The sequence below is a fragment of the Rhincodon typus genome, chromosome 4 (assembly GCF_021869965.1).
Source record: "Rhincodon typus isolate 14 chromosome 4, sRhiTyp1.1, whole genome shotgun sequence".
Taxonomy (NCBI): Eukaryota; Metazoa; Chordata; class Chondrichthyes; order Orectolobiformes; family Rhincodontidae; genus Rhincodon; species Rhincodon typus.
In genome coordinates, this window is record NC_063335.1 from 70087570 (window position 1) to 70114217 (window position 26648).

Genomic DNA, 26648 nt, shown 5'->3' on the forward strand with positions numbered 1-26648 from the left:
CTGATGCTGCTTGGCCTGCTGTGTTCATCCAGCTCTACACCTTGGTATCTCAGATTCTCCAGCATCTACAGTTCCTACTAACTCTCCCCAGAAAATTACCTGGTCTTTGGATTAAAAGCCTAGCAATACCACCTCTAGATCACTATCACCCTGAATTGCTTTTACTGCTATTCCTTATGCTCCTATTACAACTGCATTAAGTTTATTAAATGGGATGACAGGCTCAATTTCAAAAATCCCTTTAACAAGATGCTGATTACCTTTACACTCAGAACTGTGAAGACCCAAAAGGTTTATGGTATTATAAAAACTGTAGCAAATATCCTATATTTAGTATGCCAGTCGAAGAGGCATGTCCATTCTGAGTAAATGGCCATAGGGCGGTGGTCTATGCGCTTCCACGCCCACACTGTCTACTCAACATACTTCACAACACTGCCCTTCGAAAAGACATTCAGAAAGCACCAGGCTTGTTTTGATTGGTGGGCCGGCGGTGGGCGGTGTCTCCCCGTCGGAACTGCTGTTCTGATTGGTGAGCAGCGGAGGGCGGACTTTTGCCTGGTGTTTTGATTGGTGTACCGGTGGTGATTGGCGGTCCTTACCCATGGGGCTGGTGTTTTGCTTAGTGAGCCAGCAGCAGTGGGCGGTCCTTGCCTGTGGGGCCTGGTGTTTTGATTGGTGGGTCAGTGGTGGGCGGTGTCTCCCCGTCAGAACTGCTGTTCTGATTGGTGAGCAGCGGTGGGCGGACCTTGCCTGGTGTTTTGATTGGTGTACCGGTGGTGATGGGCGGTCCTTACCCACGGGGCTGGTGTTTTGATTGGTGTGCCGGCGGTGGGCGGTGCCTGATTGTCAGATTGCGAGCGCGCTCCGGGTGTCGGTTGATGGGCGGAAAGGAGTGCGTGATGAAGGATGAGCAGTTGTTGAGCTCTGTTCAAGTTAGTGGTCAAGCTGAGTGTGAGGCAAGGTCTGACCGATTTCTGTAAGAGAATTAAATCTGCGATTTTCATCAGTATTAGAAGCTAGAGATATTCAAGCATCACTTGAATCAAGAGTGGGTCGTCCGCTGTGAGGTATCCCATCCATGGGGACATTTCGAAGAAATTAGTGTTGGCGTTAAGTTGGCCATGGGTTGTGCAGAATGTGATTGGCCTCATTAAAGCCGGTTCAGTACATGCAAAAAATTAAAAATATTTCATTGAGACTCATTTAGCAAGACTTTTCCGTTGGACTACATCCCTCTTGTCTGAATAGGATTAAGCTCTGCAGCTTTTCTGTACCAGAAGGAAGTGAGCGAAGGCTTATCTATTAGGAAACTAACTGTTGTTCATTGAGACATCTGAGAGATATATTGAGACAGTCAGTCATTGTTTTTTCACGGGCCTTATCCATTTATGAATCAAAACACCACTGATTATCCGAAGGTTGTTGATTGAACTTAATCCCATTTACTCGATTGAGCTCAATTACCAACTGATCGTCATCCTGTCTGTTTCAATTCATGTCATCTAATGTGAAAACTCGTCGAGACAAGTGAAGCTTGCTTTTGGATGTCTTTGCTCATTGAGGCTTTTTCCATCCAACTGGAAATCAAGAGCTGCCTGTTTAAAGTTAGATGCATTTGACAAGTTAATATAAAGGAATTACATATTCAAATTTGAATTCTGAAAAAGTATGTGAATTTCAGTGGAAGGATGTTTGGTCTGTGACTCTACTGGCTTTAAAAATGCAAGATGCCAACCTGTCTGGAGATGCTCTTTCAAAAGTGATTATGGTGGGAGACTCCAATGTAGGTAAAACTGCCATATTAAAGAGATTAACTGAGGACAATTTCCATGCTTCATTCATACCCACAATAGGCAAGTATTGTCAGACAAATCTGGAAGAGTTGATTTCCATAAGACTTCAAAAATTCCTATTTCAAGAGTTACCCAAGACATCAGAATTAAGCTAATTGGGGGAAAGAAAGATAATGTCAGTTTTCTTTTCCCAAAAATAAGTGGTATTACTAGATAGGTATCAAGATTATAGATGGCTGGTCTCCTTAGTTTTGCAAGGCTAATCAATCCCAAACTTAATAGAATGTGTATAAACAACAAGAAAGTGGAGCACAAGATGGTATGTAATGGAATGGGGAATCTATCATGTTCTAATGTCTCACTTAGCTGCCTGAGAAAATACTGCAACACTTATCAACATCAAATGGCCTCACATGAGTTCCAACAGCCTAGATCATCCATCTGCCCTTGGAACATTTTCTCGAACCCCAATTACATGGAGCAAGCAACCTGAACAGCAGTATTTTTCTGAATCTCATGCGCTCTCTCTCACTCTTGTAACTAATAGAGTTGATCAGGAGGAGCCGGTGGAAGAAGTCATTCAGAAGGCTCTCAACAAAGTCCCATTTATGGGATTAATGTGTAAAACTAAAGTGCATGGGATTAGGGGTATTGTAGTGAGATAGACAGAAAATTGGTTAGTAGATAGGAAACAAAAAGTAGCAATAAATAGTTTTTTTTCCTTGAATGGTAGGCAGTGACTATTGGGGTTCTGCAGAGATCGGTACTATGACTCCCAGCTGTTTACAATATATGTTAATGATTTAGATTAGGGAACTCTATTTCAAAATTTGCAGATATCACTGCTGTGTGGAATGATAAGCTATTAAGAGGATATACAGATATTGCAGTGTGATTTGGATAGTGAATGGCCAAATGCATGGCAGGTGCAGTATAATGGGGATAAATGTGAGTTCATCCATTTCAGTAGCAGAAATAGGAAGGCAGATGATTATTTGAATGGCTGTATTTTGAGAGAGAGGGGAATGTTCAACAAGTTCTGGGTGTCCTCATGTACCAGCTGTTGAAAGTAAGTGCACAAGTACACCGGGAAAGGCAAACTGTATGTTGGCTCTCATAGTGAGAGGACTCAAGTTCAAGAACAAGGATGACTTGATGCAATTATACAGGGCCTTGTGAGGCCAAACCTGGAACATTGTGTGCAGATTAGGTCTCCTTACCTGAGGAAGGATGTTTTTGCAATAGAGAGAATAATGATGAATGATTCATTTTCACATATTTTGAAGATACAGTGAAAAGTGTTTTGTCGCCACAATCCAGTGCCGTTTTGAGTTATAATGAGGTAGGAATAAATTACGTAAATGAAAATGCATCTTCTGTTCAAATTGGGGTCTCAAGCACAACTTCAGGGCTTCTGCGAGGTCTCTGCAAGGTGTTCCAGCCCTCAAGGAGTCCTGCTGTAGGAACAGCAATGCTAATGACCCAGGAGACCCTGGCTCTGCTTCCGCCACTGCCTCGTCCACACCGCCAGCAGCCCAAACTCTGGACCTACCTCCACCACCAGGAATCGAGTTTCCATGCCTATCGCTGCCGGGAGTCCTGATCCACACCACCAATGCTCCAGCCACCACTCTGCCAACACTGCTTTGGCTCAAAGATGAAGAAAAGGAGAGAAAGAAAAAAGACAGAGTGCAGCGATGTTTTACCAAACTGCTTTCCAGATTGCTTGACTGCCATTTGAGGAGAGATTGAGGTCGTTAGGATTGTATTTGCTGAAGTTCAGAAGAATGAGGGGCATCTCATAGATATCTATAAATCTCTAGCCAGACTAGACAGGAAGGATATTCCCAATGGTGGGTGAGTCCAGCACCAAGCATCATAGTTTAAAGAATAAGGGGTAAGTGTTTTAGGACTGAGACAAGGAGAAATTTCTTCACCCATAGAGTGCTGAGTCTATGGACTTCATTACCACAGAAATTGGTAGAGGTCAAAATATTATGTGGTTTTAAGGATGAGGTATGTGGGGGGAGGGCAAGATTAGGGTATTGAGCTTGATGATTAGCCACGATCATACTGAATGGTGGAGCAGGCTTGAGGGGTCAAATGCCTACTCCTTCTGTCTTCTATGTTTATGTGTGTCAGAGATGTAGTTAACGTTGTGACTGTAAGATTTACTCTGAACCAACACTGCTATTGAAGCATGCTGCATTTATTCTTATAAGGAAGAATATAGGGTTGAATTTTTGTTTCCTGGTCTCTCAAACCCACACCCAGCTCTGGAACCTTTTTTGAGGAAATAGTTCAATTCACTTGCTGTGTCTGGGAGACCTGTCTAACTGACAAAGGGCGTGCTCCCAAAGTTGGAAGGTCCATAGGAGGCCTTGCAGAACTACGATTGACAGCCCCTGTATTAGTTCTGGGAGGTGTAGATGTAGGTAAGGGAATGAAAGGGTGATTCAGGGTGCAAGCACTTTGTGAAGGAATTTCTTAAGCATTAAAAAAAATGGTGCTGTAGCTGTCGGAATGTTATTATGGAAGGGGAATCTATAGGATAGCCTTCAGTTACTGTAATTGAACAGTTCATAGATCATAGAATCCCTACAGTGTGGAAACAGGCCTTCGGCCCAACATGTCCACACCGACCCTCAGAGCATCCCACGCAGACCCATTCCCCTAATCTACACATCCCTGAACATTACGGGCAATTTAGCATGGCCAATCCACCTAGCCCGCTCGTCTTTGGATTGTGGGAGGAAACCGGAGGAAACCCACGCAGACATGGGGAGAATGTGCAGACTCCACACGGACAGTTGCCCAAGGGTGGAATCGAACCTGGGTCCCTGGCACTGTGAGGCTGCAGTGCCAACTATTGAGCCACTGTGATTGGATTGACCCTTCTCAATCTGCTATCTTAATTGGTCAGCTGGGCTTTGGCCTCACTGGGGTCCTACCTAATGTCTGAAATTTGACATGACTTCTGACAAGCTCCATCCATCGACAGTTGAATTGGTTACCTCTTGTGGGCAGGTAAACATAATAGTTCACATCAACCCTCAGTAAATAATACCTGAGAAAGAACCAATGTGGTAGACTGCCACGTTGACTAGTAGCGAGAGATTGCAGGCCCACCTATCTCCAGTATTGCCTTCACATCTCATTGAAAATTCATGCCATAGTGTGACCATATCTTTGAATGTCTGATGTTCCAAATCCAAAATTTGTAGTTGTGGTTAATGCTTATGGAAGTCTAATTTGCAGAGCAACAACATAATACTTTGCTTTTATGTACCAACTTTACAAGATGGTAGGCTAGGCCTATTTGACACTCAAGAAATGTATTGCTGTCACCACATCTTAACGTAGATTTGTCTGGTACAAGCAGTAACAAAAACACACCACCAGGAATTCTGCAGAACGTTTGAGGAGAGAGAAAATAGACTATGTATAGTAAGGAGTAACAAGTGGAAAAGCAATGATAATGCTCTCCTCAATTATGTGATCGGGAACTGGTACTGTTTTGACCAGATTTCAAAGAGAAGTTGATTAATGACCTATTCTTTAAATTTATTCATATGATGTGGGCAATGTTCCTGATATTTTTTATCTTCTGCACAGACCTCCAAGGTCAGGAGTTCTGTCTCTGGAACTGGAAGTCAATGCTGTGAATGGCTTTGGCATGCTGACCCTTCAAGCGACTGTGCAGCCATGAAGTTTGGAGGGAATGCTGGATGAGGTGTTGCTCATCATTTGTTTATGCCTAACTTAGGGAGCAGGTAAAGTGAGCTGCCTTCTTAAGCTGCCAAAATCCCTGAGCTGTAGCGGCATCTGGAGTGCTGTTAGAAAGGAGTTTCAGGATTTTGACTGAGTGACATTGAAGGAATGGTAATGTAGTTCCAAAATAGGATGGCATGTGACTTGCAGGGTAACTTTCAAGTGGTGGTTGTAGTGGTGTTCACATGTATTTGCTGCCCTTATCCTTCTCAGGTTTGAACATTGTTGTCAAAGGAGTCTTCAAGACCTACTACAGTGCATCGTGCAGATTGTACACTTTACTGCTAACTATATACTGTGGTGGGTAGGTTGTCAGTCAAGCATTTTCTGAAGAAGGGTCCAGACCCGAAACGTCAGCTTTCCTGCTCCTCTGATGCTGCCCGGCCTGCTGTGTTCATCTAGCTCTACACTTATTATCTCAGACTCCAGCATTGGCAGTTCCTACTATCTCTGTCAGTCAAGCATGATGCTTTGTACTGAATGATTTCAAAGCTTCTTGAGTGTTGTTGTAACTGCACCCATTCTGACAAGTGGAGAGTATTCTGTGTCACTCCTGTTTTGTGCCTTGTAGATAGCATTCAGGCAAGGGGGAGGTGGCAACTGAGTTGTTCACTGCAGAATTCCTAGCCTCTGACCTACTCTTGTAGCTACAGTGTGGTAGGTCCAATTCAGATTCTGGTCAGTGGTAAGCCACAGGATGTTGATAGTGTGGGATTCATCAACATAACGGAAGAGGGATAACAATTAGATCCCCTCTTGTTGTAGATGGCCATTGTCTGGCATTTGTGTGGCGCAAAAGTTGTTTGCCACTCAACTGCCTAAGTCCAGAAGTTGTTGAGGTCTTGTGTGGACATTGATTTCTTCACTGTCTGAGGGATCATGAATAATGCTGAGCATTGTGTATTTGTTTGCAAACATCCCCATCTCTGACCTTATGATGGAAGGAAGGTCATTGATGAAGCTTTTGTATCCTACCCTCAAATTGAATGCCAACATTGCATTTACCTTCCTAGCTGCCAACTGAACCTGCATGTTAACTTTAAGAGAATCATGAACTCGGACTCCTAAATCCCTTATGCTTCAGATTTCTGAAGCCTTGCCCGTTTAGAAAATAGTTTGTGTCTTTATTACTCCTACCAAAGTGCATAACCTCACACTTTTCCACAATTTATATTCCATCTGCCCTACTCTCCTAGTCTCTCCAAGTTCTTCTGCAGCCTCCGTAGCTCCTCAATACTACCTGTTCCTCCACCTATCTTTATGACATCTGAAAACTTAATGCCCTCAGTTCTTTCATCCAGATTGTCAATGAATAACGTGAATAGTTGTGGTCCCACATATGACCCCTGCAGAACTCCACTAGTCTCTGCTATCATCATGAAAAATCCCGAATGGCCTAATTCTGTCCCTATATTGGCCTTATCTGCCACAGGTGTACCTGCCCATGACAATATTAGCAGAAGTGACTACCACACTGTCATTGTGAAGACAAAGTCCTGTTTTCACATTGAGGATACCCTCTACTGTTTTAAATGGCATTACTAACATGTTAAATGGGACAGACTTTGAACACTTACAGCAATTCAAAACTGGGCATCCAAGAGGTGAATGGGCCTTGAGGACCAGCAGAATTGTATTTAACCATAATCTAAAACCTCATGTTCCAGCATATCACGTACACTAATATTTCTGTTAAGCCCGGAGATCAATCTGGGTTCAATGAATAGTTCAGGATGGCATACCAAGCATATCTAAAATTGATGTGTCAACTTGGTGAAGCTACAACATAAGACTACTTGCACACCAAACAGTGGAAACAGCATGCTATAAACAGGGTTAAGTAATCCCACAAATTTAAGACCTGAAACCCTGGCACAGTCATACAGCAGACAATTAACCACAAGGTGGAGGCTTCAGCATATCAGTGCAAAGTACAGGCTGAAGTATTTGCATCCATTTTCAGCCAGAAACATGGAGTCGGTGATTCATTCCTGCCTCCTCTTGAGGTCCACAGCATCGTAGATTTGATTTACTCCACGTGATATCAATAAACAGCTGAAGACACTGGATTCTGTAAAAGATAATGGGTCTGACAACATTTTGGCAATAGTATTGAAAACTTGTGCTTCTAAAGTAGTAAAATCCTTAGCAAAACTGTTTCAAAACAGCTACAACACTGATAACAATAATGTGGAGAATTGCATAGGTGTGTCATGTTCACAAAAATAGGATGAATCCAATCTGCCCAATTATTGCCCTATCAATCTACTCTTGGTCATCACCAAAGTGATGAAATGGGTCATCAACAGTGTTATCAAGTGGCATTTACAAAGAAATAACCTTCAAACCAGGGTAACTCAACTCTTGACCTCTCTCACAGCTTTGGTCCAAGCATAGACAAAGTCCAGAGAATGTCTGCCAGTGACATCAAGGCTGTTTTCAACCAACTATGATATTAAGGAGCTGTAACAAAACTGAAGTCAATGGAATTCAGGGAGCAAAGTCTCCACTGCCTGGAGTCATACCTAGCTTAAGACAAGATGAGTTTTGTTGGAAATCGATCATTTTAGCCCCAGATGTTATTGCAGAAATTCCTCAGGGTAGTGTCCTAGACCCAAATGTTTTCACTCGTGTTATCCTGAAAAAGACCCCTAATGCCCTCTCTGCTTTCTGCCAGTCAGCTGATCCACTATCCATGCTAGTACCTTGCCCATAACACCATGGGCTTCCATCTTATTTAGCAGCGCCCTGTGTGTCACCTGGAAATCCAAACGGATCAGGTCCACTGACTCGCCTTTGTCTAACTTGCTCATTACCTCCTCAAAGAATTCTAACAGATTTGTTAGGTATAACCTCCCCTTGACGAAGTCCTGCTGACTCAGACCTACTTTACCATGAATTTCTAAGTAATCTGTAATCTCAGCCTTAATAATCTTACAATGACAGAGGTCAGGCTAACCAGCCTATAATTTCCCATCCTTGGACTCGCTCCGTTTCTAAACAGGTGTTACATTACTCATTTTTAAGTCCTCTGGCACCCTCCCTGACTTCAGTGATCCTGAAAGATCACACTAACGCCTCCACAATCTGTTCAGATGCCTCCTTCAAAACTACACTTAGTCCTGCCCCTGATTCTTGCAGTTCCTCCACCACTTCTTTGTTTCCCATTGCTACTTCTTCAGCCTCATTTTCCAGTAGTCCAATGGTCACTCTTGCCTCTGTCTTATCTTTTATACATCTAAAAAAACTCTTGCAATTTTTTTTATATTACTAGCTAGCTTACCCTCATATTTCATCTTCTGTTCCCTTATTGCTTTTTTTTTTATCTGTCCTCATTGATTTTTAAAGGGTATCCAAATCCTCTGGCTTGCCACTGATCTTCACCACGTTGTGTGCTTTTTCTTTTGCTTTTATGCTAACCCGAACTTCCCTTGTCAGCTATGCTGGCTTCGTCCTCCCCTTAGTATGCTGCTTCTTCCTTGGGCTGAATTTCTGCTGTGCCTGTGGAATTACCCTTAATCTCCTGACATTGCTGCTCCTCCATCTTCTCTGCTAGTTTTCCTTCCAATGAACTCTGGCCAGATCCTCCCTCATGTCTTTGTTATGTTTACTCAATTGTAATACTGTTATTATACTGTCTAATTCAAGCCATTCAGTCTCAAACTGCAAGTTCAATTCTATCAATTATGAGCTCTGCCCTCTAGGAGTTCCTTTTCCTTAAGCTCCGTAATCAAGTTTGCATCATTACACATCACCAGATCCAGAACTGCCTATTCCCTAGAAGGCTGTACAATAAGCTTCTCCAAAAAAGCCATCTCATGCACATTCCATGAATTCCTTTGCTTGGGATCTGCTACCAGCCTGATTTTCCCAGTCCACCTGCATATTGAAGTCACCCATGATTAGTGTAATCATGTTCTTTACAATCCTTTTCCATTTCCTGATTGATTTTCTGGCGCACATCCTCAACACCACTTGGTCGCCTGTACAAAACTCCCATCAGGCTCTTTTTCTCCTTTGTGGTTCATCAACTCTACCTACAGAGATTCTACGCCTTCTAACTCTACCGCTTCTTGCTATTGATTCAATATCATTTCTCAGCAGCAAGGCAACCCCACCCGTCTGCCTGTCCTTTCGATAGGATCCATGTTCTTGGATATTTAGTTCCCAGCCCAGATCCCCTTGCAGCGATGTCTTTGTGATGCCCACATCAGAGCTGCCAATTTCAATCTTTAGTACAAGCTCATTTACATTGTTGTGTATACTCTGTGCATTTAAGTATAACACCCTCTCCTGTGTTGGCCACCCCTCTTATAGTTGTCCCCATATTCGCTATGCCTGAAATTAGATTCCTGACCTTTACTGTACTCTCTGTCCTGTTATTTGTTCTAAAAACTTTAAAAATGTGTCCTGAGCCCTCTACCCCTTTAATTTTTTCCATAGTTTTCCATGCAACTGAACCCATACCCCCAACTGTTAGTTTAAAGCCCTCTCTATGGCCCTAGTTATGTGATTTGCCAGGACTCTGGTCCCAGCATGATTCAGGTAGAGGCTGTCCCAATGGAACAGCTCCCTCCTTCCCCAGTACTGATGCTAATGTCCCATTAACTTGAACACATTTCTCTCACAGTAATCTTTGAGCCATGCATTTACCTGTTTAATCTTGTTGACCCTGTGGCAATTTGCTCGTGGCTCAGGTAGTGATCTTGAGATTATTACCCTTTTGATTCTGCTTTTTAATTTAGCCTCTTCTTCTTTCTACCTATATCATTGGTATCTATGTGAACCATGACAACAGGAACTTTCCCCTAACAATCGAAGTTCCCCTGCAGCCCACATAAGATATCCTGAACCTGGGCGCCATGCATGCAATGCAGCCTTTGGGATTCTCAATCCTGGCCACAGAGAACAGGGTCTGTTACCCAGCCTATACTACCCCGAAAAAACTACATCTTTTCTCCTTCCTCTTGCTGCTTCCAAAGAGGACTCTGATATCAAGCAACTTGCCCTCTTTCAGGGCGGTCCAGCAGGAATCATGCGTTCACGATTAGGATACATCTTAATACCTCACTTACTGATCGCTTTTATTTTAAAGTGCAAACCAAAATGGCAATTGGATTTTCACGAAACAAAACTTAAGAGGGAGATAACAGTACAAAGCCAGTAACACTTGGAATCGAACATGCTGCTCCTACATTTTGAACAATACAAGTAATTCTCTCACTGGCAGTGAGAGTAGGAGCAGGTAGCCTGAGGTGGCTGGCGGTGAGAGCAGGAGTAGGCAGCCCAGACTGCCTGCGGTGAGAGGGGGAGCAGGCAGTCTAAGATTCTGTACCTAGGTACCTATGTACCTAAGATGGCACTGTAAGTGGTGACTTGTAAACATGTAACAATAAACATAATTCAATTGAATGATTTCCTGTACCATGGTGTTATGGTCAATTCGCTCATCCTCCCTACAGCCCTTACTCTTGTCCACACAGGGAGCAACAATTTCCAGCCTGTTAGACAAGCTGAAGCCCTGAGGCTCTTTCAGCACTATATCCTGGATCCCTCTACCTTCCTTGCCTGTAGTCACACCCTCCTGCCCCGACCATTGATTGAATTTAAGTTAGTTAATCTAAAGGGGTGTGACACCTTTGAAACACAGCATCCAGGTATCTGCCTAAAATAACTACACAGAGTCCAGTATCCTGTCACCAAATCCCCCTTTATTTACTCGTGCAGAATTAACTGGCCGTGGCTAGCCAGCTTGGAGTCAGTCCCCAGAACTGAGGAGATTCTAAATCCCCTGGTAAGTTATTTTTTATGTAGAGAAATATGCCTGGAAAAGATATCTGAAATAACTGCACAGAGGCTGATATCCTATCATCAAGTCACCCTTTAATTTACTTATGCAGAGTGAAACTCAGCCTACCAGCTCGGAGTCAGACCCCTGAACTCAGGGGATTCTAAATCCCGTGTTAATACTGGTCAGTCAGTCTTCCTGATTGGCCCAGGTTAACAACCTCAATCAAGGATCTTGTGGTCAAGAAGATCCATCTGGTTCCAAACACTACATGCCTCCCCACAAGTCCAGGGATATAGGTCTGGTCTTTCAGCTGTAGCTTTTCCTGCAACGTTTTTGCCCTAAGTCTGATTTCTCTGATTTAGACTCTGACGCAGGCGGACTGTACCGGACTGTAGCCCATCTCTTGCATCTGGAGTGTCTTGGGAGAGTTTCCTCCTTTTGACACAGCATCCATCTCAGTCTCTGAGGTTTCTTTGACACTAGACAGAGGGGGAGAACCTGTTTTTGGACAGGCTTTTAGACTGTCCTGAGGGGCCAGATATGTTTTGCACTTGCCCCGTTTGCGAGGTAACAGCTTTCAGGTGATCCACATGTTTGTTGAGGACTGCCTCACCTACCCGAATTTTGAACGTAATGGGACCTGACTTTGTGTTGACCTTGGGTCAACCTTGCCTCGTACCCATACAGGACCATTTCCATGGTTGTGGCACCAGACTTCGTCCCCTGAATTAAACTGTCTCTCTCACTTAGAGTAGGCATGTGGCCAGCATTGGTGTTTCACCCTCAACCCCAGGTCTGGAAATATCAGGTTTAACTTGGTGCGGAGTCTTCTTCCCATCAGCAACTCTGTCGGAGCTATCTATCCCTGTTGTTACGTGAGCCATGGTCCTATAATCGAACAGGAACCGGAACATTTTGGTATCAACTGATGCTGTAGGCTGCTTCTTTAAGCCTCCCTTCAACGTTTGGACCCCTCTTTCTGCTAGATAATTGGACGATGGATGGTATTGAGCTGTCCTTATGTGCCAACTGCCATTCGACTTTAGGAAATACTTAAATTCCCTGCTGGTGAATGACGTTGCATTGTCCATGACCAATACTTCCAGGAGTACATGTATTCCAAATGATTCTTGCAGCTTCTCAATCATCCCTAAGTTTGCCAAATGAACTTTATGCACATCCAACCACTTTGGGTATCCACAATGACTGGGAACATTGAGCCCATGAAAGGACCCGTATAGTTGACATGCAAACGAGTCCAAGGTTTATCTGGCCATTCCCATGAATGTGGGGGTGCTGCTGATGACAATTTTTGCCCTTGTTTACATTCTGGACACTGTCCCACCAATGCAGTTATGTTGGCATCCAACCTTGGCCACCAGACATAGCTTCTTGCCTGCATCTTCATCTTGGAAACCCCTGGATGACCGTGGTGGAGTTCAGCTTGTATCTGGCAGCGACCAGATGCTTAGGATAATCACCCTTGCTCCCCATAGTAATATGCCATCCTCGACAGTGAGTTAGTCTCGCCAGGTTCAGGAAGGTTTCAGTCCTGGTTGTCTTGGGCTCTTCTGTTTCCCCCACTACTACCAGCTGTTTTAGTTTTGCTAAGACAGGATCTTTTTGTATCCACAGTTGGATATTGTCAGCGGTGACTAGAAGGATGTCCAGGAAGTTTAAAACCAGAACAGACTTTTCCAGGCGAGGCACCACCAGAGGAGTATCTGCCTTTGGGAGGTGGCTCAAGGCATCTGAATTATCCACTTGACTTCCTGGACAGTGTTCTAACTTGTACTTGTATGCATTGAGAATAAGGGCCAAATGCTGAATTCTACCGGAAGTAATGGGCGGCACCACCTTGTCTTCCTTCAGTAGCCCTAGCATGGGTTTGTGATCTGTTACTATGACCAATTCCTGCCCATAAAGGTACTGGTGGAACAACCTCACACCAAAGTTGACTGCCAAACCTTCCTTCTCCATCTGGGCATGTTTGCGTTCAGCATCAGCCAAAGGGGAAAGCATACGCTATTGGGCATTCCTCTCCATTGGGCATCAGTGAGCCAACATTACCCCAATACTGCACAGGGAGGCATCGCACATCAGCACTACCTCTCACTTCAGATCATAGTGGACCAACACCTTAGATGATAATAGGTGCTATTTCATTTCCCTAAAGGCTACTTCTTGGCTACACAACCATTCCCAAGGCTGACGCTTTTTCAATAGCAGGTGTAAGGGTGCCAAGAGGGAGGCCAGGTTATGTATGAACTTTCCATAATAATTCAGTAACCCAAGAAAAGACCTAAGCTCCAGTATAGACATGGGAGCCAGGGCTCCTTTGATTGCCTTCACTTTATCTTCCAATGGGTGTAACCTGGTTTTGTCAACTCTGTAACCCAAGTAGTTCACTTGGGGTGCTTGAAACACACACTTTTCCCTTCTAAGCTGTACGCCCGCCTGGGAGAAGCTTTTAAGCACTATGTCCAAGATCTCCAATTGCTCTTTATTGGTCTTCCCAGTTATTAGCATGTCATCCAGATAAATGGCAACCTGGGGTAGCCCTTATAAAATGTTCTCCATGGTCCACTGGAAAAAGGGGCAGCCTGGTAATACCCCAAATATCAGTCTTTTATATTGGTATAAACCCTTATCAATGTTAATTGTGGCGTACGACTGGGACTTCTCAACCAGTTGCAATTGCAGGCAGACGTAGCTTATATCCAGCTTCGTAAAGGACAGTCCCCCGGTCCCAACTTTGCATACAAGTCCTCTATGCAAGGGATTGGGTATTTACCTAGCTGTGAGAAGCAGGTTACCATTTGCTTAAGTCCCCACAAAAGTGAACTGTGCCCTCGAGCTTCAGAATTGGTATGGCTGGTGTTACCCATTCCACAAACTGTACTGGCTGATGATTCCTTCACTTTCCAGCCTCCTGATTTCTGCCTCCATGGCAGATGGCACCAGACAGGCCTTACAAAATCGCAGAATTGGTTCCTGGTTATCATTTAAATTGGTTTTGGCCCCTTTGATAGTCCCAAGCCCTTCCTGAAAAGTCCCTGGGTATTTCACTAGGACTTCAGAGGCAGCTATTTTCTAATTGAAAAGTATTGAGCCAATGTAGGTGAATCTTTCTCAACCAATTCTGCCCCAATAGGTTTGGGCCCCGAGCCTCTTACTACCATCAGTGGTAACTGCACCAACTGCTTCTCATAGGAGACTAGAACCCAAAGTTGTACAAAGCTAAAGAACTGCAGATGCTGTAAGCCAGAGACACACAGAAATTGCTGGCAAAGCTCAGCAGGTCTGGCAGCATCTGTGGAGAGAATCAGAGTTAATGTTTTGGGTCAAGTGAACTGAGGAAGGGTCACTCACCTCGAGACATTAACTCCGATTCTCTTCACAGATGCTGTCAGACTTGCTGAATTTTGAGCAATTTCTATTTGTGTCTCTGAAGTCGTACACTTACAATGGGGAACCATTGCAAGTTATGTTCTCAGTCTGGCTGAGGTCTTATGGAAACTTAAAGGTTGGAGTCTCGAGTGAATCTTGTTAAAAACGGATTCTGCAACCACAGATACAGCTGTGCCGGTATCAACCTCCATGGGAATTGAGTGACCATTTAACCATACATTAATTTTAATTGGTTCCGAATTGAATGTTGCTACATAATTTAATTGTTCCAACCCACATGTAGGGGGATTTTCTAGGGTATGCATTCTCCTGGGTACCAGGCTACGAGTTTTTTTACTCAAGTCAGGCCTAAAAGGACTCCTTTGCTGTCTCAAGTCCGCATACCGGCAGCAACTACAATGGCTGGCTGGCCCAGATGCTGAAGAACATTTTAGCCACTTGGTTGAAGCTCGACTTTGTTGCGGGGTGCTGCTGTGGGCTGGCCTAGGGTCCCTCTGCTCAGCTGTGATTGCCTACATTCAATTGGTGTTCCCCAACCTCAGTTGGGCAGTTGAGGGAGTCCACTTCCATTGGAATGCCCTGTAACTCTCATGATGCACTTGCCTCATTTTCTAATGACAAAGCCAGTTGCAATGCCTGTTTGAAGTCCAGCTGGGTTTTCAGCTTGTAGGTGCTTCTGCATGGTTATATCATTAATCCCACATACCAAATGGTCTCTCAGCATCTCATTCAGGATTAACCTGAAATCATGTTTTATTGATATTGTATTGTAAATCACATGCCTATGCCAGTCATTTTAACCTAGTCAAAATTCCAGTATGGACTCCCCTGAATCTCTAATAGCCAAATAAAACCAATAGCATCTCAGAATTAGAAGAGGTTTGGGTTTGTAATATTCCTTAACCAACACCATCAATCTTGGAAGGTTTTAGTGTCTGGTAAAGTTAAGTAACTTATAACTGAAAATGCTGCAGGTCCGTAAGCAGTCAGAAGGGTTACTGGTTGCTTTTCATTTACCCAGAAAGACTTTCACATTCTTTCCACGTACTGGGACCAGTCTTCGACAGCAGGATCAAACAAGTCAAGCTTCCCAAATAAAGGCATGATGCCAGAAATGCTTACCCCAACCCCAAGATGACTATTGCAAACAAATTTTCTTCAGGCATGTACTGTTTTCTCCCGTCACCACTGACATAACTGCACAGAGGCTGGTATCTGTCACCAAGTCACTCTTTATTTACTTGTGCAGAGTGCGCTAGCTGTAGCCAGCCAGCTCAGAGTCAGTACCCAGAACTGAAGAGATTCCTAATCCTCTGTTAATATTGGTCAGCCAGGTTTCTGAATAGCCCAGGGTGTTAACAACCCCAATTAAGGATCGTGTAGTTAACAAGATCCATCTGGTTCCAGTCACTATACTTCCCCCCTTCTTGATGTGTGGCAGTCTTCAAAGCTCAGACTCTAGCTCTTCCACTCTGAACTGGAGTTCCTCAAACAACCAACACTTGCTACAGGTTTGGTCATTATGAACCATAATGGGGTTCACCAGCTCATATATCGTGCAGATACAACACATTGCCTGGCCTTGCATGTATATATTATTTCCTTAGCCCCTGTTTTTTTTCATACCCCCACACTACAGCTACACAGTAGTAGTGCTTAATTTTCCCCACAGCACCTGTGTTCTGTGTATTGTGCAGGGACACAGTGAAATCTCCATTTGTTTAAATAATTTTATTCAATATTTCCACCACCAGGAAAAACACCTATGTGACCAGGGAACCAGTAACAAGCAAAGCTCGACAGGAGCTTTAAAAAAAAGTGAAGGGGGAGGGTAGAGATCAAATTGAAATAGAATTGAGGGGGAGAAAAAAAGCACTCCAACCCCCGCAGTTCCTTAGTTCTTAATTTGTTTTAAAAATTTCCTACTGGTCTTTTAGTTTGTAATCTGTAAATATTTCTCCTATTTACCTTCAATCTGAAAGTAACCTATCAAAGTTAAATTAGCAGCTATTAGCAACCAATGAACTTGTGATTTTCTTGTAATGTCACTTTTTGTTTTGTGCTGGTTCTGGTCCTGGACTTCAATTTATCCTGTTTCAAACAAATGCTTTACCAACTATGAGTCAAAAAAAGCAAGCAAAAAGCACTTCTTCCCCTTTGTACTAACTTCTCATGTTATCTCTAAATTCCGTGACAGACTCCCTTCTTCTACTGCTAACTATTGCAGTCTTCACTTGGCCAAAATAAAATGGAAACACAACAAACCCAACAATTCCACACCAACTTTATCCATTACATTTCAAGTAATATATACAATGGGCAACTATTCACCCTTATGCTTTCCTTAATGCTGACCATAGAGATGTCTTTTGCTTGCCTTAGTACTCCTTTACAGTGATATCTCAGTGGTTGCAACATGGCTCATGCTTTCCTGCTCCTCTGATGCTGCTTGGCCTGCTGTGTTCATCCAGCTCTACACCTTGTTATCTCTTTATCATAGAAGACTGCTGCTTTTCAAAGATGGAGATGGCAGTTAGTCTTGCAGGAACATCTCTGCCCAACTTTGTGCTACCATGCTAACTACAATCTAGGCTGGCTGGTTGGCTAATAGGTAACAGCAAGGGTACAGACAAAGTGGCAGTGTTGAGAGCAAAACTACTGCCATCCTGAGAGGACAGCAGGCTTGCGACTACTGTTTTCTCAGGGTGGCACCTTAGCAATCATCATAAACTGTTGGAGAACAGATTTCTTCACTGTCATGAGACCCTGTAAGGATTTTTAAGCAGTAGTATCCACAAACATGATGAAGGTCAGAAGTCAGATGACACCAGGTTATAGTCCAACAGGATTATTTGAAATCACAAGCTTTCAGAGCGTTATGAGCCTGATTGGCATCAAGCTAGGTTTTTAGTGCAATTGTAGTCAAAACCTCCACTACAGTAATCAGATATTATATGGCTTCCACTGTTTTCCAATGGAAACTAAACCTTCATCTATCAGAAACTTATCATACCAAATATTCAAATATGTCTTTTTCCATATGCCACTATGCTGAAATCCTCATTTATGTACTCTGCAAAAGAACTTGCGTGCAACCTCACTCTCTGCGATACTGCCACATATCCTATCTTTTCTCCCTGGCTTTGCTACAGCCCACTCATGCCTGATGACTCACGATAAGCAAATCCAACCTGAATACTACTGTGCAAGGCAGGGATGAGAAAACATCTTTGCACAGGCTTCATCCCGTCATGTTGGTTGTGGGACTGTGTGCTCCTAACCCATCAGGCCATGCCACAGATTTCAACAGAGGTAACTCAAGGTATGTTGGCTAATTGTTAGTAACTGAAGATGGACTTTTCTAAAGAGGGTAGCTGCCATGTTTGGGTGAGAAGCGTATGTGAATGAACACTGAGAACAGTACGAGGTGAGTGTGGATTCACGATGATTTGCGAGTTTACTATATTTTTGATTTGCATGCTGGTTTTCAAAGTGGGTAGACTGGAATTTCAAATGTTTCAACTGAGTTTTCCCTTAAGCTTTAAAACACGTTATGAAGAATCAAGCCAACTCGTTTCCTGTTTTATTTCCTGTTTTTCTAAATTCCTCACCTGATAATGCTGATTCTTACTGCAAAGTTTAATTAAGTTGGCATAACTAAGGGAGTTTCCATTTATTTGTTGCAAAATGTATCTTTATTTGTTAAATTCTTGAATATTTATGGCCTTCTCCATGTAATTCCTATACCCAGTCATGGTGCTGCAGCTGAAAAATTGGCCCACCCCTGCACTGAAGAATGTAAATTACCAGTACCTGAGTTGGTAATTGCAAATGTCACATCATGTGATGTTGCATTTTCCTTAGAGTTGTCCTCTTCTTCTATGTCTTCATCCTCAGGTCTATTCAGGCTAGCCAGGTAGCAGGTTTTGGTTTTAGAAAGCACCAACACATCAATGGACGTCTGAAGTGAAGGAGGTTAGGGAAGGTTAGTCAAGATTCAATGGGTGAAACCAAGAGTTGTATTGTTACTCCATCTGGAGTTTTTACTTCCTACATGTTTGTATGATGAGGGTAAATTAGAATTTAAGAAAATGGATAAATAAGGCAGGGTCATACCATCATCCAAGATGGCCTTAGTGACCCTGGGTGCTATGCCCTCAGTGGTGGAGTTGCCAATGATTTACATAAGAACATAAGAAATAGGAGCAGGAGTAGGCCATCTAGCCCATTAAGCCTGCTCCAACATTCAGTAAGATCATGGCTGATCTTTTCGTGGACTCAGCTCCATTTACCCGCCAAAACCCTTAATTCCTTTACTTGTCAAAAATCTTTCTATGCCTTAAATACATTCAAAGAGGTAACTTCAACTGTTTCACTGGGCAGGGAATTCCACAGATTCACAACCCTTTGGGTGAGGAAGTTCCTTATCAACTCAGTCCTAAACCTGCTGCCCCTTATTTTGAGGCTATGCCTCCTAGTTTTAGTTTCACCTGCCAGTGGAAACAACCTTCCATGCACAAGGACACCCGGGTCCCTCTGCACAGCAGCATATTGCATTTAAATAATAATCAATTTTGCTGTTATTTCTATCAAAATGGATGACCTCACATTTACCAACATTGTACTCCATCTGCCAGACCCTGCCCACTCACTTAACCTACTTATATTCCTCTGCAGACTTTCTGTGTCCTCTGCACATTTTGCTCTACGACTCATCTTAGTGTCATACGCGAACTTTGACATACTACACCTGGTCCCCAACTCCAAATTATCAATGTAAATTGTAAACAATTGCAGTCCCAACACTGATCTTTGAGGCACACTACTAGCCACTGATCGCCAACAAGAAAAACACTTATTTATCCCCACGCTATGCTTTCTTTTAACCAATCTTCTATCCATGCTGATACATTACCCGTAAATTCATGCACCTTTATCTTATGCAGCGGCCTTTTGTGTGACACCTTGTTGAATGCCTTCTGGAAATCCAGATACATCACATCCACTGGTTCCCCATTGTCCACCGTGTTCATAATGTCCTCAAATTTGTTAAGTACTGCCATCTTTGCAGGGATGAGAAGATACAGCTATGCCTGTACCCCTTGAGTTATTTGCTGCAGTTACCGCAGATGAAGAGGGAATTGTCTCCCTTTAGTTTAAGTCCCCTGATTGGTTGCAACACATTTTTTCTTTCTTTACTAGTTAAAATCCATCATACTTCAATTAAAATTTACTTAACTAGCTCAAGGTTTGCTTGAGTGAAAGGAAGAAAAATTTTATTACCTTCTATCCTGAAAAAGTAATAAGATTGTGTCATCAAATACACTCACAAAGACGTATTAACTTTAAAAAGAAGGGTCAGCCGGTGTCAAGTACAGACATGATTGATAAGGCAAGTACTGAGAATGATTTAAGTCCTGACTACTTAGCTGATATCCTATTTCTTCAGCAGAGTGAAGTTTGCAAATACCTGTATTCTTGAGTACTTGGTGAATGGTTGTTGTCCCAAGTTGCTTTTTCACTGGGCACTGTCTTTTAAGTTGAAAGAGAGAGTGAGAGGGAGAAAGAGACTAGCAGCTTCTTATTATCAAAAAATATTTCATTCTCATTCTCCACCTTGTGCTACAAAAGATGATGCATGAAAGCTGTTGCAGTGCACTCTAGTGTCTGGAATTTTTTTTTGATCAATGGGTCACTGTTATCTCAATTCCAACTCCCAGAATGGTGTGCATCAGTCAGGTCTGAGTTTCAGTGCCCTTTACAACAGTATTAATGTGAGCTCAGACTGATCTTTGCTAACTATTTAATGAGCTTCTCTCAACTTCGTCTTGTGATCACAGTGGCCATTTTAGGTCAGCATTTGAGCTTTTTAAAAGTCTCTGAGGCTCTATGATAATCAGATGATGGAAGTTGAATATTGATAGTCCATGTTTACAATTATAACAGCTGTCCCCTCCTGTTTTGTACCATCTTATACTGCAAGAGAAAGTGTTGGTTAGTTTATTTGTAATTCAGCTATAAAAGGCATATAAACCAAACACATTGCAACACAAGAGAAGAGCAAAATACTGTGGACGTTAGCAATTTAGAATAGAAGCAAAAAAGATTGAAAAAAAATTGCTAGATATTCTGAGTATTTCCAATATTTTCTGTTTTTATTTAAAATTTCCAACATAATTTCTCCACAGCCTTGTCATATTTGGGTAATGTGGAACTGTGGAATGGATTTGACATTGTAGCTGTGGTAGATGTGTGAGAGTTGGGTGGAGGTTATGAGTTTTGATGAATGAGTTTATGGGATGTGTTGCACTGAGTAACATGCCAGGTTGATGGTGTTGTTGGTAAGATTCAGTGTTTTAAAATGTCTTGGGCCCCTTTTTGAAAAGATACCCTCTCTCTTATTGGACTAGAGGTATTATCGCTGGATTGTTAATCCAGAGACCCAGATAATGTTTGAGAGACCCAGGTTCAAATCCCATCCTAAATTGCCCAGAAGGCAGCTAAGAGTCAACCAAATTGCTGTGGGACTGGAGTCACATGTAGGCCAGACCAGGTAAGGATGGCAGTTTCCTTCCCTAGAGGACATTAGGTGAACCAGGTGGGTTTTTCCGGCAATCAACAATGGATTCATGGTCATCATTAGATTCTTAATTCCAGATATTTATTGAATTCAAATTCTACCATCTGCCATGGTGGATTTGAACCTGGGTCTCCGGATTAACAGTCCAGCGATAATACCACTAGGCCATCACTTCCCCTCCATCTCTCAGTAGTTATGAAAGTGACATTAAGACATTTAAACCTGGAATATAGCAACATTGTTGTTACAAAGGGATGTGGTTTCAATGCCAATCCACTTGGAATCCTGGACTACTGTTGACTGGTTCAGCTGAGAAAGTCTTCTAGACCAGAGATTTGCATGGAGCTTTCCTGTAAAGGTAAGTGTGTATTTTTTTTCTCTGATCAGGATGGGAAATAGGATTTCTGATCCTGATTGAAAGCTCAATGCCTTATGGGCAACATTTCATGTTATGCTTGAGTATTAATGAAATGTTTTGTTGAATCTCTTATGCTTGCACTCATTAGGACAAATAGCAAAGACATACCAAAGTAATGGAAAAGAGCACTCATACTATATGAGAGGAAAGTGCTGATTGAAAAGAATTAAAACCTATTCTAAGTCCTGGGTAACTATTAAACTATTTCCCCTTGACTTACCACATTCCCCTTTCAATCCCACTGCTGACACCACACTCCCTCTGCTGCTGGACCTAACCTGACCCTCAATATCTCTATCGACTGCAATCACCCTGGACCTAAACCATGATTGCCTCCAACCCCATTACCGGACCTCACCTTTCTCCAAACTACCCCATACCCTGCCAAAGGCAAGAAGCCTCTGGTAAGGCTGTTACCATGGAATATGCATCAGTTAACATGACTGACAGCTAACTGCTATGCTTTGCTCAAATTTTAAACCAGACAGGTTTTGTCTCATTGGTCAATGTATTATCCTGAAAACTAAACCAAAAAATGGTTATTGAATTGAAATAGGAACAATGACCAATCAGAGCATTGCTCATGACAGTGCCTCTACCAAAGTCTGCTTGCTTACCAATCAGGTGTAGGTGATGTGGTTATGAAAGGGAATGCTTTTGACCTGCTGTGCTTTTCCTACCTAACACAATAGACTCTGGCTTCCAGGATCTGCAGTCCTTATTGCCTCCATTGCTTTTTCTTGGTTGGTGTAAGGCTTCTTAAGTATTATTGCACCCAGATCAGTGAAGAGTATTCTATCACATTCATGATTTGTATGTTGTAGATGCTGAACAGGCTATAGAGTCAGAAGATGAGTCATTCGTCATTAAATAATCAGCCTCCAACTTATTCTCATAACTGTATTTATGTAAATGATCATTTCCAGAATGTTGATGATATCACTGCATGTCAATGGACATTGTTGGAGATGGTCATTGCTTTGCAGTTTGTATGGCACAGTGTATTTGCTCCTAATCAGCCCAAACCTTGCTATTGGCCTGGCCTTGCAGAATGTGGGCATAAGTTCCTGCATTAACTTTTGAATTGTGAAGAAGACTAACATTGGGTAATCATCAGTGCACAGCCAAACTTCTGACATTGTGATGGAGAGAAGGCCATTGATGAAGGAGCCAGAGAGATATGGGACAACACAGTGAGGAGCTCCTACTGATTGTGCTAGGAATGGCTCCAGCCATTGCAGAGGTTTACCTTAATCTGTTTAAGATTTCAGTTGTACCAGGGCTCCTTGGTGTTACCCAAGACTAAATGCTGCTTTGATGTCAAGACAATTATGCTCATCTCATTTATGGAATTCAGCTTATGTCAATGTTTGGGCCAATATTGGAATGACATCTTGAACTAAGTGTCCTGGTAGAGCTCAAATTGTATATTGATTGTGCTGTTGACAGTCCTCCCATCACTTTGAGTATAGACTGATGGAATATTAATTCTGCTTTTTGCTGGTTAATTTTCAAATTTATCAGGCAGATTCCAGTGTTTTGGCAATTGTGTAACTGCTTACTTAAGGGGTAACTAGTTCTGAAACACTGTCCTTCATCATTATACCTGGAGTTGTGTTGAAAACTGTAGATTTTGCTGTGTCCTATTTAATTAGCTGCTCCTTGATCTCATATACAGAATCAAATTAGTTGCTCACATATGTTTGAAGCTGATGTCTTTTGTCACCCCTTCTAAGGTCATCTGAAGTCCCATAAGGATGCATGCTTAACCCATTTGAGAGTGGTTCATCAGACAGCAAGTAATTTTCTGGGATTCACACTGTCCCCACATCTGCTTTTGGTGATCCTTTGCCATTAGCCCCCTAAGACAGGACACATCAGTTACCCACACTTCTTTATCTCAGTAATTGCTTCATTAGACATCTGGCAGCACACCAAGTGGGTTTCACTGCATATGCCTTCACAAAGTCAGAAGCTGCTCCAAAGCACATTCATGGAGCAATAAATAAAAGTTCCACTTCTCTGCCGGACACCAGTCTCATTATTGCTAACTGTCTGCACTACAGCCAGCCTGCTAAGGTTATGAGCCTCCTTTTCCATGCCTGCTTTTGTGGTCTCAGCTCAGATCCCAGACTGAAATCTGATATCATATTTTTTTTCTTTAATGAGGTCGTCTTTCTCTGAAACACAAGAAGGCAATGCTGCAGATCTGGTTTTAACAATGAAACAGAAGTTTACTGTGCAAAAGAAAGGAAGATAAAATAGAATATTTACATTATTTACAAGCTATTTTATATATGACATAATTTGAAAGATTTTTGAAATATAGTAAAAATACGAACCTATTTATCCCAAAATTATCACTTTACAGTACCTAAACACCTGAGAGAGGTTGTTTTTCTATATCATCTACAGATTTAACTTAACTCTTTCTTTCAATTCCTTGTTTTGAGAGTTTGATAGCCTCTTCCTTGATTATTCCCGTAATTGAGCTTACATTTTCTCATCTTCAAATAACCCCTTCAGGTTTCTAACCAGGCTTCTGGTTTGGAATTTCCAACTGAAAACCTCACACTGAGGTGATCTATTTCCCAATCTGTTCTGACCTAAGTCCTTTCGTTAAGAGAAATGGTTTTATACATCTAACTTCAACACAGGCTTCTGGAAATTGAAAAATTTCCCAAGCTATGGATTTTCCCCGAAGCAAAGATTAAAATTCCCAATCTTTCTAAACTGAAAGCAAGCTAATGCCCTTTTACTCCATTCCCTTATAAAACTCTCCCAATGCAAACAAATTCTAATATTATCCCAGGATAACTTCTCTCATACTAGACAGCAAGATCATGGCTCCAGAAATACTGACCAATTAATCATTAAACCCCTTATACACACAGACTAAAGTCCGTATGCCACTAGTTCAAGATCCAAAGTCTGAAATAACTTATAACTTTATATATATAGCTCACAAACTTTACAGGTCAGCCATGCCTCCATTTGAATGACAGCTGTTATGGGCATTGTGTGATCTTAGTTCTTTCAAAGTGAATATCTTGGCATTGGATTTCTCCTGTGATTACATGAGCATCCTTCTAAAAAGACCTATGTTGCTTTGAACTTTCACACATCTGAACTAGGCACACATCTGTTCAGAGCTGTGCAGTCCCTTTAAAGACCTGTATTTCTCACAGCTTGGCTTTGCATGTTACTCACCTTGTCAGATGTCAGAATGGTATTGTAAGTGCTTCCTGTAGTTGGACTCAAGTCCTGCTAACTACATTGCAGCTAGTGATCTCTCTGGTGTACCCCTTTAATTTGTGTGACCAGCCTCCTCCTTGGGAATCACCTCTAGTATGATCTTTGGACGGCACGGTGGCTTAGTGGTTAGCAGTGTTGCCTCACGGTGCTAGCGACCTGGTTTCAATTCCAGCCTTGGGTGACTGTCTGTGTGGAGTTTGCATGTTTGCCCCGTGTCTGCATGGGTTTCCACCAGGTGTTCTGGTTTCGTCCCACTGTCCAAAGATGTGCAGATTAGGTGGATTGGCTATGTTAAATTGCCCCATAGTGTCTAGCGTTGTGCAGGCAAGGTGGGTTAGCTATCTTAAATAAGAGGTTATGGGGATCGAGGGGGGTGCTGGATCTGAGTGGAATGATGTTCGAAGGGTGGATGCACATTCAATCGGCCGAATGGCATCTTTCTGCACCGTAGGAGTTCTATGATTTAGAGAGATGTCAAACTTCAACTTCAAGCTGGATTCTGACCTACAAGTAGATTTTGGAATCTTAGTGGTCTTACCAAAATGCAGTCCAACTAAAACAGATTACTTGGTCTTTACAATAATGCTGTTATTGAAATCTGCAATGAAGAAATTACTACCGTGTCCCCCAAATTATAACAATTTATGCACTGTAAATGGATTACTCCAAATTTGAGGAGCTCTTCGGGATGTCCTGAGATCCCGAAAAATGTTTTAAAAATGTAAGTTTCTCTTTCAATTTTAAATTTAGACCATTATACTGTTTTTGGGGATGCTCAAGACACAAGATACTTAATGAAAGTGTTAATGAAAGCCAAAATTGTATTAACAGCACGGTCAGATAATAACCGCGCACATAGATATCATTAATAAAATTCACATGACCTGTTATCTGCACACCCTATACTGCAGCCAGCAAATCAGTGTAGTCACCAAACAAGACCAGAGATTTTGTATCCTTATTTCCAATTCACTGTCTGATTTATGATGGAATTGGTTTGATGGTCCTGGGTTGAATTGGTACAGAAGCTTGGTACCATCCAGGAGGAAGCAAACGGCTTAATTGGTACAGTGGCAGCAATGCATCATCTACAAAATGCACCGTAGTAACTCACAAATACTCCTTCAACAGAATCTTCCAAACCCATGACTTCAGATGGATGGGAAAACCACTGCTGCCATTTCCCCTCAAAGCCTGACTTGGAACTATGTCATTGCTCCTTCCTTGTCGTTTGGTCAAAATCCTGGAATTCCCTTCCCAGCAGCACTATGTTTCTACACCCTAAAATCCGCAACAATTCAGGAAGGCAATTCAGCACTACCTTCTCCAGGGCAATTAGGAATGGGCAATAAATGCTGGCCTAGACAGTGACGCCCACATTCCATGAGCAAATAAAATAAACTATTGCCATACCTCCTCCCTCACCCCCATCCCAGGCCCCAAGAAGACTTTCCACATCAAGCAGATGTTCACCTGCACATCTGCCATTGTGGTATACTGCATCCGCTGTACCCGTTGTGGCCTCCTCTACATCGGGGAAACCAAACGGAGGCTTGGGCACCGCTTTGCAGAACACCTACGCTCGGTTCGCAATAAACAACTGCACCTCCCAGTCGCGAACCATTG

At 42.5% G+C, this 26648-nt stretch overlaps 1 protein-coding gene across 1 annotated transcript in view; it reads left to right on the top strand.

Annotated features, from left to right (window-relative positions):
* Window positions 1-883: 883 nt before the first annotated feature.
* LOC109935819 (ras-related protein Rab-10-like) overlaps window positions 884-26648 on the top strand; it is a 41139-nt gene continuing 15374 nt past the window's right edge. Inside the window, exon 1 of the mRNA XM_020534489.2 lies at window positions 884-1856. Coding sequence (XP_020390078.2) covers window positions 1724-1856 — 133 coding nt within the window. The 5' untranslated portion in view covers window positions 884-1723. The remainder of the gene's footprint in view (window positions 1857-26648) is intronic.